Raw genomic sequence first — 12788 nt, 5'->3', positions numbered from 1 at the left:
TGGTCAATCCTACCTTTACTCGTGCAGTTTCCTTAAAACATGGATTTTGACTAAGATACGTAATAAACAAAATTGTGACGTGAGGAGCTGTGGTGTGGGATGTTTGAGAAAACACATAATTTATCACAGCTATTTTTGCTATCAAATGAATGTTCTGTAATATTAAGCTATAAAAATTAATGTTCTAAAACCGAGCACACTGAAATTCGGATACGCCATGGTTAAGGTTGCCTGTGATTTAGCTGTCCTGCCTCTACGCTGTGCTAATCTTTTAATTACAAAATCACATGTACAAGATTCCTACATCATCCAGTGCATATGAAGTACAGGGAATTGCCGAATGTGTAATAATATAGCTGGTTGGTACTTGTTTTACTCCTAAGTCACTGGGTAGCATTTACTGCTTAGCATCCAAGCCTTGTACTGAATGCAGACTTACTGACTTTTAACTTTGTATGACAACAGAGAGTACTATAATTTTCATCTTATTTCTGTGCTAATATAGATGTGTATTAAACTTCACAACATCCCTTTGGGATGATGGGTATTAATCCTTGTATTATACTGTAGAAACTACGATTGCAAAGTAAAACTAAAACATACAGCTATACCAAAATGTACTGTAATGTACTTATTTTCCAGTATGTCCTTGTAGTAGCAATAATCATCCTATACAGCTCTACTTAGTGCCAGTAGAATGTGTTCCAGGAGTCTATGGCTAAATTCAATATGGAATGTCCCGAAATCCTCATTTGAGCATGGTTGATAACCCTGTACCTTCTATGAAATGTTTTTGCTTGAGTGTAAAGATAAGCTTTTATGTCTAGAAACCCATGCTGTGTATACAAAAAGCCTGCGATTTATGGTTTTCTTCTGGTGCTTGCAAACAAGGTGGTACATTTTATGATTACTGAACACAGTGTTATTGCACATTAGCCACTCAACAATGAATCTTTTCCTTTTGTTTCAGAACCTGCATGGTGTCCCTATCTGCTTGTTCCAAGGGCTTCATTAGCTTTAAAAGCGTTCTTGTTGCATCAGCCATGGAATGAGAAATATTCTCTAGATATTATAAACATGTAAGGATGTATATATAACATATATATATCTGTATATAATATATTGTTGTTTTTAAAATTGTACATCTTTTAGTAGTCTTTCTGCGCAAATAACTGTTAGACATATAAGTTTTCTCACACTTTGGGACAGTCAAAAAGATAATAGCTTCACTATTTATTACTAAAAGTAATAAATAGAAACGGCGTTAGGGTCAAGTGTTTTGTTTCTTTTGACTTTCAGTAGCCCTGGGCTATTGAAAACTGCCGTCTGCTTTGAGATACTGGCAATATTTTGCTGTCACTTGCAGGTTATATTACTTCAGAGGACAACTGTGTGTTCTCTTTGTTCAAGAAGTTAATGTAAGAATAGTCAGAGTTGGCTCCTAAAGTGTAACTGAAAGTGATATTCTGATAGTCTAACAGGCATGTCTTTACTTTTAGCGAGCCATAGTTCAACATCGTAGTAGGAGCACCTTTCTGTGTCCTTCATTGTGTTTGTGTGCTGTTGGTGGTCACATAATGATGGGCTAGGCATTGTTATTTTCATTACTTTCAAGGTTAATGAAGAAGAGTGAGAAAAGAAGGATGGGTGGCACTGACCGAGGTTGAGAGGAAGCGAAAACAATCGTTCATTACTATTTTGGAATTAGTAACTAGACAAAGAATCTTGCATGAATGGTTTACCATAAGACTATGAAAGACACTTTCATAGATGTTCTTGTTTTTTTTCTACTACGAGTAATACTCTTCCATTTCAGATAAGTCTGTCATTTTGGTAATACAGGAAACCTTTTTCTTTTTTTCTTTTTTTTTTTAATCCAGTGATTATCCAGAGAATGAAAATATTAAAAACCTTCTTCAAGAGCAGTTGAATTCATTGTCCAAGTAAGAATTTTTCTATTAATATTTGAGTAAGCTAGTGAATTCAGAGAAGGCAAAAAAAAAGACATTTGAGGCAATTCACAACTTAATGAAGAAAAAATGCTTTTTGCCTCTCTAAAGATAAGCTTGAGTAATGACAGCTTTTATTTTAAACAGTTAATTTTTTTAATGTAACTCCTAAAGGTGGTGCTTTATTCATTTTATTGAAGATTTTAAATTTTTATTTCTATGTTTTCTAATAAACCATAATACAATCTCAAAAATATTTTTTAAAATAAGCAAACTAAGTAGTTTGTTAAATATTGACTCAACAGTCAAAATGTACCGTTCTGAACACATAAAGAGTGATGGAAGTCAGTGTTGAATTTTTAACATTGACTTACCATAGTAATGGCTGACAACAAGAGTTTTAAAGATACTGATTAGGGTTACTGTATAATTTGTAACTGAACAGTGAGCATTCATAATATTTTATGCATTACTTCTCGGTGGTGTTTGGTTCTTTGATGTTGGCCCAGACTATATTGGACACTGCTACTTAAATACTCCAATGTTAGTTGAGATATTTAAGCTCTGAGGAAGAAAAAACAAACAATTCTAAAACTCTTTTATTGAAGATACACTTCCAGAGTAATGTTCATGCACATTGCTCTGCTTACACCAAAAACAGATTTTGATATTCCATTTAAACTATGAAAATAATATTTGAAGCTAGCAAACAGAAGTTCTTCCCTTTTCCTTTTGTCCTTTCACTTAGTAGGATGTAAAAGATAACTTAGCATATTTTTATCCAGTCTGAAACATACGTAGAAAACCTAAATTCATGCATGTGGATCTCTTATGCTATGGCACTACATAGTAGCAAAATTATTTGTAATTAAATTAGTAGTGTAATTTGCAGAATCACTGCAGACTAATTTATAGCTTCATCTACACCTCGTGGTTGTTCCTTTTATTATAATAAGGGATTCCTGACAGATTCACTATTTGTATTTAAACTGGTAGAGTGACTTGCTCGTTGAGATCAGTTATATTTCAAATGATGTATACTTCCTGGTGTAGTTGTTTTGACAGATGCATTTTCTCAGTTCAGAAAACAAATTGTGTATTTTTTGGTTTGATTTTTTTCAATTTGTAGGTGATATATCCTATTTGTATTCAAAAACAGACAAACAAACTTGCACAGCATTTTACAAATTATTTATGGCTTTCTCTTTTTGCAGTGACATAAAGAAACTTTTGCTTGATCCAGATTTTACTCTGTTGCAAAGATGTCTCCTAGTTGCCAGGTAGTAGAGATTCAGATAACTATATCAAATGTTTCCTAATAAAATCTTGATCCTATTAATGCGTATGAATGTGCTGAAGTTAAGTACTCAACTAATTCTCCTTTAACTCAGTGCAATTCCTAAAGTCCTTTGTTACCTGCGTATTAGAGTGTTTTCAGGACTGAGAATGGAAATGTTACCTTACTGAAACACTTAGTTTTATTTGCTTGCTGGATGTAGAGAACTTCCTTCAGTCTTGGTGGTACTTTTCATAAATGCAGTTCTGCTAACTACATTGCATTTAGTTGTGCAATGCCCAAAAATGTATTTCAGAACACACAACACGCAATAGATTATATGCAAACAGAGGAAGGCCTGGTTTTTATTTCAAATGTATTTGTTCTGTGTTGTTCTTCTACCTAAACTGTAGCTAATTTTAGTCTGTCTATATTCAGAGATATTTTTCAAACTTAGTAACTTTCTTGTACTAGAAAGAGGATATTAGTGATTAACTGTAAAATAATAATAGAATATCAATTGCCACATGTTAATATGCTGAACCTTCACTGAGTTTAATTGCTATTGTAAGTCTTCTGGCCAACCTTTTACTTACCTAGCTTGCTCAGTGTCCTTCCTTAATCTTTTCTTGTAGTTTGTCCCATTGATAATGCAAAGTACTTGTGGTGCCCACACTAATGCATGGTCTTTGTAAAAAGATATTTTAAATGTGTCGTGTTTTTATGTGACATATGAAAAAATACAAACATATTTCACATCCTGATTTGTATCTTCACAGACTGTATGGGGATGAATCTGAACTGCATTTCTGGACTATTGCTGCCCACTATTTGCACAGCTTATCCCAGCAAAAGCCTGCAAAACCAACAGACACAGCTATCCTTCAAGAACAGTTGGTTAATCCATTGGATATATGCTATGATATACTCTGTGAAAATTATTACTTCCAGGTATTTCAAAGAGTTCAAAAATATATTTAATAAGAATGTGATCAGAACATTAAAAGCTCTGCATTGTAACCTTCTTTTTATCTTAGAGCTTTTCACCATTCATATTTCACTTTTACTAGTAACATACAACTCTGGAATAAAAGACTCCCTCTTATTTCAAAAATAGGGAGATTTTTGGAACTCCCCAAATACTTCCATATTTTTTAAATGCTTATTTTTATTTCTTATGGTAGTCTTATGTTTACAATATTTTTCCTTCTTCATGCAGAAATTCCAACTTGAAAGGGTAAATCTCCAGGAGGTGAAGAGATCGACATATGATCATACCAGGAAATGTGCAGATCAGCTTCTTCTCTTGGGCCAGGTTTGTGGGTAATATTTTAATTTTTTGTTCTTCTTCCTTGTCCATTTTATGTACTTAACCTATTCAATTAAAGGTTTATCTAACTCATAGGTGTTGTTTCATACTTTTATTCACCCAGTGGATAGTTTTTGCTGTCTTAATACATTATTACGCTACAGACTCAATGTAATGACATGGTATATGGTAATGTTTGGTATTATCTGCTTCAGAACGTATAATTTTTCTGGGAACCCTATAAAAATCTTTCTTTCCATATGGTGACTAGAAAAAAAAAATCACATTTTGAGTTTCTCAGAAATAACTTAAAAACAACATCTTTGGGATAACTAAGTCTGCACTTAGTACTCTCGGTTTTGGTAACAAAGGACATGTCTAAGCTTTTGGCAGATCTGTACTGAGCAGTGAAACACCGTACAGAGCTGCTCACTGACACCCTGATAAGAATATTGTTGCATTTGTACAGTATATATCATGAGCTGTTCCCTACTAATGTGGTTGTGCTGCATCCATTTCCAAAAATAGCTTTGGTGTTACTAGCTCGAACTTAAATGATTTCTATGCCACTGAGCACATCAACAAATGTTACCAATAAAAGACGCCAGAAATATTTTGTCTGTAGACAGCCTGTTTAAAATGGCAGATTATAGAAGTTTAAAAGTACCAGTTTATTGAATCAGTGTATTTTAATATGTATTTAATGTGGCTTTCCATTATTTCTGTAATTATCTAAGCCATCAGCTTGACTGACCTCACCAAATTGACCTCTCTAAAAGTTAGGCATCTCATTTTAATAACAGGCAGAGATGACATGCCTGCAGTAATTCATTCGATTTGGAGACAGGTGTCTGCCGCCAGTGTAATGAGTCCCATTGGTTAGGTGCTCCGCTGTATCTAACATTTTAAATGGATGAATTCTACTTTGTTTTAAAATATAAGGTATTTAATCAGTCCTTGAGATCCTGGCCAGTTTCTGCATCTTTACAATTTTATTTCTTCTCTGCTTATATTAAATGCTTGTTGTCTTTTATAACTCTTCAAAAGATTATGGAAACAAGGAAATAAATGTTCTGAATTAAACTTTTCTTTGGTATCTTCTAGAAATTTTAGGCTGTGAATAAACGTTATGTTCATGTTAGATGTTTAAATGCTATCCTTACTAAGGATGTTTTGCTGAAATAGAACCTTAATTATTACTATGGTGGTAGATATTTTTGTAGTCTGTTTTAGAATAACTTTCATTGTTGTTTGTTCCATGTCTTAAAAAGGGTAAAAATATAAGACTTTTGTTAAAAGTGAATATCTTGTGGTCAAATTCATCTGTTTTTTCTCTTGCCAGACTGACAGAGCAGTACAACTATTGTTAGAAACAAGTTCAGAGAATGCACATTATTACTGCGATTCACTCAAAGCTTGCTTGGTCACAACTGTCACCTCATCAGGTCCGTCTCAAAGTACCATTAAACTGGTAGCAACCAACATGATAGCCAATGGAAAGCTCGCAGGTAAAATGTGACTTTAATTTTACGTTTGCTTATAAGCTGGTGGTTCTGATCTTATTAAGGCTGCTGATGGAGTTGAGAGAGCAGAAAATTGTAATAGATCCTATGTGTTGCATATGTGATAGTATGCACTACCTACACTAGGTAACACAAAAATGATCAGTAACTCAGTTATAAAGCTCAACTTGTTCTGATTCATTTTCACTGGAAAATATATTTCTGGAGTAATTCTCTTAGCAGTTGTTTGCACTAAAAGAGGCTGAGCACATAAAGCTACGTATTTTCCACTTTCCTAATTAAAGAATTAATTAAAAAATGGTTTCTTATTACTGAGGTTGAAATACAGACTTAGTTTCCTTTCCAGTTCAGAACTTGTTTCAAAAAGTGTGTTTTCTTACATGTACAGGTTAATTTTGTGTAATGCAAAAGATGTTCACAATATGATGATTGACTGAAATATTCAAAGACGTGCAGATAAAGTACAAATGTCTGTACTTGTCTGGAAAAAATCCTTTCCACTCTGTGGACAATTAACGCTTCACTGTTAATAATTACATTATGGACAACATTAAATTGAAATAAAGGATTATTTATGAAATCTGTTTATTTCCCTTACAAAGATCATTATCTCTCTGTGATGAGAAGTCCAGTGAACTCCTTGTCATTTGTATTTAGGACAAAGATAAATGAGAGCTTTGTGAGGTCCTTCTAAGCTCTGTAGCCCAAGAAAAAGATGTGATAACTGACACCCAGGTTATGTGGAGAGCCAGGTGGTAGAAATTAGGGTTTTTCAACATCTTCATATGCTAAGAAGGATATAAGAGAGATTCTTTTCCTGGGGATGAATGATCTGCTCACACTTCTGTAGCAACTCTTTTTTCGCTTAACTTATTGTATAGTGTGCTTCTTATTTTCCAGAGGGTGTGCAGTTACTGTGTCTGATCGATAAGGCTGCTGATGCCTGTCGCTACTTGCAAACTTATGGCGAATGGAATCGTGCAGCATGGCTTGCAAAGGTAGGGAATTTCTTAATTTTCAGTCTGCTAACACAAATGACCTACTTACTATACGGAGGTGTGAAGGCTGATGAGGGTGCTAAAGTTCTCCAAGGTTAAAAAACTGAAACGTCAATTTGAAATATCATCATCAGTTCTTTTCCATGTGTTAAGCTATAACAGGCCAGTCCATTCAGTCAGTGTTGACAGGTTCTTCTTCAGCCTTTTGACTACAAAGGTCTGCCCTGGTCATCCAAGTGACAGGATTGGGGCCTAAAAATGGTTAGAATACTCAATTTTCTAATTTCTGAGCAGTGATTTGTGAAGTTGCATATAGCTACAGCAGTACAGAGCTCATAATAAACTACAAAAAACCACTCCTGGAAGTGGATAAGTAATTAGGCAATTAAGTGACTTTGTGCTGAGCTCCATGTAGCTTCTGTGTGGATTTTAAAGTTAGCACCAACCACATAAATTTGCACCAACTTCTGTTTTGGTATGCAGACATTATTACAGTAAAAGCATCAAGACACGGCCTTAATTCTCCATATTGTTATGGACAGGAGTCAATAAGGATGATCTTTCAGTGTCTCCAAGTAAAGTTTCTGTTATGTTTCCTGCAGAAAGTATGGAAAAAGTCATACTCAGATTTTCTAAATGGATGAATCCCACTCGTAAGAAAAATAAAGATGCTGTGTCCTTAAGTTTTCAGCAAAGGATAAAGATTTCTAATGTCTTGATACTTGAGGTTTTAGTAAAGCCGTGTAGTAAAAATAATGTTAATCACATGTAAATGTGGAGTGACCAGAGCAGAGGTTTTTTGTATCTGTGTATTTCTCTTTTTCTTTATATTGTATTCATTCAAAAGTTTAGCGTACTTTTTATAATAAAATTGGTAACTTCAGATGCTTTTACTTCTGTCCGAAGTTTCTCACTGAAAAAAATGAAGCCAAAGCAGAATGCTCTCTTTAATTAGCAGCCAAGAATTCGTAACTGGCTTTCCCATCTCTTAAAGGTTCGTTTGAACTCAGAGGAGTGTGCTGATGTGTTAAAGCGTTGGGTAGATCACCTTTGCTCTCCACAAGTCAACCAGAAGTCCAAAGCCATTCTTGTCCTCTTGTCACTTGGATGCTTTACGAAAGTTGCAGAGATGTTGCACAGGTAAGGCTGAAACAGCACAATCTGTATTTTGTCTTGTCCAAAATCGTTATTTAAGCACTTGTGACACAGAAGTCAAGGGGGAGGGAGGAGGTCTGCAGTTTGATTTCTGACATTTGTTTCTATTTTAGCATGTTTTTCTTTAATTAACTTTAACCTCAGGAGTGCATCACTTCTGCGTGCTGGAACTGATGTTTTTGTTGCAATTTCAGGAAATATACTGGAACTTAAATTTACTGCAGGCTTTAAGATTCCTAGAAGCCATTGACCAAGCAGTAACAATTTATAGTAGCTATGATTATTTCTGAGTAAGTTAAGCCTTGATCTTCCAAAAATTTTGCATCAAATGTCAGTTCCTTGAGCGCAAAGAGGAAGGGGGGATGTAAGAAGCTTGGGGAGAAGGCAGTGCCAGACTGAAGGGTGCAAGAGGCGCATGAGGCAGCACGTGGGAGCAGTATGACCTGTTCCTACATACCGCCTGGGAGCAGGGTAGCAGCAGTCACTGCCATGAGGAAAGCACTCAGCGCTGTTGTGATGTAGCGAACACTTACGGCCTACGAAGCATGAAGGTGCAGAGAGCAAGGGAGAGCAACATTGGAAACTGAGAGCGGTGTGTGATGTGAGAGTGTGAATATGTGGCAGCTAAACGGTGATACTGTTTAACCTTGGCGGTGTTTGACAGCCTTGTTCAGCCCTCAGTGCAGAAGAGATTTACCACTCCAGACCTAGGTACAAAATTTTAGAAAGCCGATGTGCAAGTGTTTTGATGCAATGTCTTGGAATACTTTTCTGTTTTCCTGTCCTAACGGATTATTCTCTCTTTTTTTTCCATTTAACAGTATGAGGTACTTTGATAGAGCAGCTTTATTTGTTGAAGCTTGTCTGAAGTATGGAGTATTTGAAGTTAATGATGATACAAATATCCTTTTTCTGAAATCCTGTTTTTGCATCTGTGTACTCATAGACAGTGAGTATGTGTGAGCCAATGTTAAATGAACTAGTCTGCACAGGAACAGGAGTTCCTATTTTTATTTTTCAGGTTGTGTAATTTGAAGGAAGTATGAGGAAACAAGTGAAAAGGAGTCATTTGCATAAATCCATAACGTTACCTCCTCCTGATGCTCTGTGAGGCCAGTGGAACTGGAAAATAAACTAAAAGTGAATAAAAATAAACATAGGAGAGAGAAAAACAAATGATAAAATGGTCTTTGCAGAACTTGGAAATTATTACTGCAGACTGTGTAGTGAAATCAGTGGTTCAGTTATCTTTTAAACACTGTATCTCAGGGAAAAAATCCTGCGTTGAACCCCTCTATGTACCAGCATACTGTGTTAGTGGTTGAAGACCTTTATGAAGGAGTCAGTTTTGAGACAGTGAAAACAAAGGAAATTAAAGGTTAATAAGTTATGTAGATAACTCCAGTTCTAATTAACGAACAAATGGTGTAGTATGACCTTACAATTTCTTAATTTCTTTTGCAAGTGATGACATGGTATTGTAGTAGGTACTTATGTGTATCTGAAAGGTATGTTTTAGTTTATAGCACTCTGCATGTTGCCTGATAAATGCTAATATGCATTCAATAGTAGAATTTAAAGCAACTTTTTTGTCTTTATTTGTGCTGAAAAATATTGGATTAGCACAATTGGCAGCAACGTTCAGCATTTTCAGCTTGGGAGAGCTAAGGAGTGAGGAGAAAGAAAAAAACATTCTGAGTTTTTTCATTTTGCTATTTATTTGTGTTTTCCTTAATGCTTCGTTTACATAAATTGATCCATGCTGTGTATGCAGATTATGCCAGAAGCTTGAAGCTCCTGGGCTTTAAACAGGGAGCTATTCTCTTTGCCTCAAAAGCAGGAGAAACTGGCAAAGAGTTACTGATGGAGCTCAAACAGCCTAAAGACGAGGTGACACAAGAGTAAGAACTTTATGTTTATGAAGAGATTTGGCTTGTCTGTGAGACTGAGATTCCACTGTGTGAAAATACATTTTTTTTTCTCTTGAATCACTGTAACAGCTGATATGTGTGATTTGAGCAAATATTGTTAAATGTGTGTGGAGGCAAGATTAAGAACTGTTTTATGTTTATTTTTATGTTAAAATTGTCTTCACTTTCACAAGAGGGGAAAGAAGCCTATGATAAAATTATACAAGAACATTTCCAACTTTTTCAACTGTAGCAGAAATCAAATTTTAAAATGTGGAGAAGTTCTATACCTGTGTAAAAGCCTACTCCATTTACTTCTAATAATCAAATCTTTGTAGTTCTTCACTACTGTTGTATTTATATGTATAAATGATTCAATCTGTACTATAAAAATATAAATATATTTAAAGAATAAATATAGATCACAAAACACACAGTTCTTTCCTGGAACATTGTGTTTTCTCAATCCAATATTTCTGTTTAAAATTACTGTTATTTTAAATCAGTTCACTGTATCGTCATTTTCATAACTGTCTGGAATGGAATCTTTAACGTGTTTACTTATGAAAGTTTCCTAACATTCCAAAAATCAATGAAACGTCCTTTTTTTCAATTAAAGTATTGTTATATTCCGTGTTATTCTTGGGTGTGTGCTCCCTGCACACCTTAGGGACTAAATTCTGTCTTGTGTTGACTGGTTCATGGGATCAAAGGATGGGAGAAGACCCTACCTCAAGCAGCAAGGTAGGCTCCTGCAGAATATTCAGGAGACTGCTAACGCTGTCTCCACGGTTATTTTCTTGTTTGTTATTTGAATGTGTGATTAACAATAGGTAGAGAAAGCCAAAATGTTGGCTTTTTAATTAATACTTTTTATGCTAACACAGCTTATCGGCCAGATACTTAAGGATGCCACCAGTAACATCTTTTCTCATTTTTGTGCCAGTATTTGAGTATGTAAATACTTGTTTTCATTATTGTTTCTTATGTCAGATACATCTTTTCTATTTATTACTGGTTGACAGAGAGATTTTACAGCCGAGGAGTGGATGCTGATGTTAAATTGCACTTGCAAATTGAAGACTGTGGCATGTGAAAATTAATCTTGGCTAAAAAATAAAATTACTCTTTTTACCAGTTTGGAGCTACCAAAGTTTAGCTTTGGGATATCTCTTTAACTTCATAAACCTTTTAATTCAAATCTAAAGTAGCATTTTTGATAAAATTTGAAAGGTTAGGCTTTTCAATAATGGTGGGTTTTATACAAATTGTAAAATGTGAGTTTCGTTGCTCTAAATGGAAAAGTAAATGTTTTAACTGCAATGTATCTTATTTCTTCTCGCCACATCTTACATACACCATAAAATACTTTCTGTTCAATGTATTACGAACAATGCTTATATAGTTACTTTAGCGTGGGAAAATAAGTATACAATGAAATATGCCTTAAGCTTTAACTGGTGAGCAACAGGGTTGAGCAGAATTAACTGTCATTAAGAATGGGCTAAATTCTGGCTCACATTGACTACTACAACACTCCTCCACTCCTACTCTTGGTTTTGGTAGCAGTACTCACGGACGAGGTTACTGCAGAGTTAACGTAAGCGCGCGCAAACTTGTTCTTTGACAGATCACGTAGAATTGTTTGTCAAAGGGTCTCTGGAAAACAATCTGCTTTAATATACACTTGGATTTATAAATCTAATGTTCTTTTAAAGAAACACATTGCAAAGGCCTTTTAATACTGAATGTTTCTATATACTATTAAATGTGAAGGTTGCAGACTACTGTGTGGCATTCCCTATTGAAACCTTTATGATGGAAATAGAGTGTAAAAGTGACTGAAGAGTTTATTTAGATAATAATGTGGTCACACTACAATAATAAAACCAAACTTAAAATCTCTGTGTGTCTTTATTTAAAATGTCATCTGTTGCACTGGGATTGAGTGCTGATTGTGTAATTGTTGTCATTTTTCCTTCTGGACCGGCACAACGCTCAGGGCTGGTTTTAGTAGAGGAAGTGATTACCCTTTATACATATTACTCACATTTTCCATATTAGTACTAATGAAATGTTGAGTTTGAGCAGTATTAATTCCCAACCTTTACTAGCAAACGTGAAATTTGTACAGGTTGAATTAGAGCAGGACATTGCCTGTGCTTTCTGATTTTTAAAAGCATGGAAATAAGTGATGAAAGTAAAACACATCCTTTCTGTTTTCACGCTACCCCGCAGACAGTAATACAAGATTTTTTCTTGCTTCTCAGCTGATGCCAGCGAGCATTGCACATCTTGGTTTTGTCTAGCAGGTAGGTACACTTAACGTCAATGTAGATAATCAGCTTCTCAAAAATATGACGTGCTGAGGTCCATGTCAGTGAAGTCGTCTTTTTCTCCTTCCTAGTTCACGTAACTTTCCTCTTGGCTCTTAGGGTGCTTTTGTCACTTTGGCTTAGATGTTGTTTAAAAAAATACAGATCAACATCTGATGTGTAATTGGCTTGTACAGAGTGAAATGTGAGAAGCTTCTCACTTGTGTGTTTGAAGGACAAACCTGAGAGTTTGGAACATACAAAGGGAACTGAATGAATTTTTAAAAGTTTCCAATAAATATGATTTTAACACCTTCCATCCCTTTGAGAATTCCTTCCTCAAACCGCTGTGA

The 12788-nt window shown here is 35.0% G+C and overlaps 1 protein-coding gene across 2 annotated transcripts in view; it reads left to right on the top strand.

Annotated features, from left to right (window-relative positions):
- The window catches only part of WDR11 (WD repeat domain 11), a 47443-nt gene extending 35492 nt beyond the window's left edge, over positions 1-11951 (top strand). The window contains exons 20-29 of one of the 2 annotated variants that reach the window (XM_082309688.1): positions 971-1079; positions 1881-1943; positions 3164-3229; positions 4005-4176; positions 4445-4540; positions 5877-6042; positions 6958-7055; positions 8050-8195; positions 9032-9114; positions 9961-11951. In XM_082309688.1, coding sequence (XP_082165814.1) covers positions 971-1079; positions 1881-1943; positions 3164-3229; positions 4005-4176; positions 4445-4540; positions 5877-6042; positions 6958-7055; positions 8050-8195; positions 9032-9114; positions 9961-10115 — 1154 coding nt within the window. In that variant the 3' untranslated portion in view covers positions 10116-11951. Of the gene's footprint in view, positions 1-970; positions 1080-1880; positions 1944-3163; positions 3230-4004; positions 4177-4444; positions 4549-5876; positions 6043-6957; positions 7056-8049; positions 8196-9031; positions 9115-9960 lie in introns of those variants that run through there. The other variant, XM_082309689.1, reaches the window with a different exon arrangement.
- The last annotated feature ends 837 nt before the right edge of the window (positions 11952-12788 follow it).

This window comes from Platalea leucorodia (genome assembly GCF_965183815.1).
Source record: "Platalea leucorodia genome assembly, chromosome: 4".
In the NCBI taxonomy this organism is placed as follows: domain Eukaryota; kingdom Metazoa; phylum Chordata; class Aves; order Pelecaniformes; family Threskiornithidae; genus Platalea; species Platalea leucorodia.
Note: the sequence above shows the minus strand (reverse complement) of the source record. Positions and strands in the feature narration are given on the sequence as shown.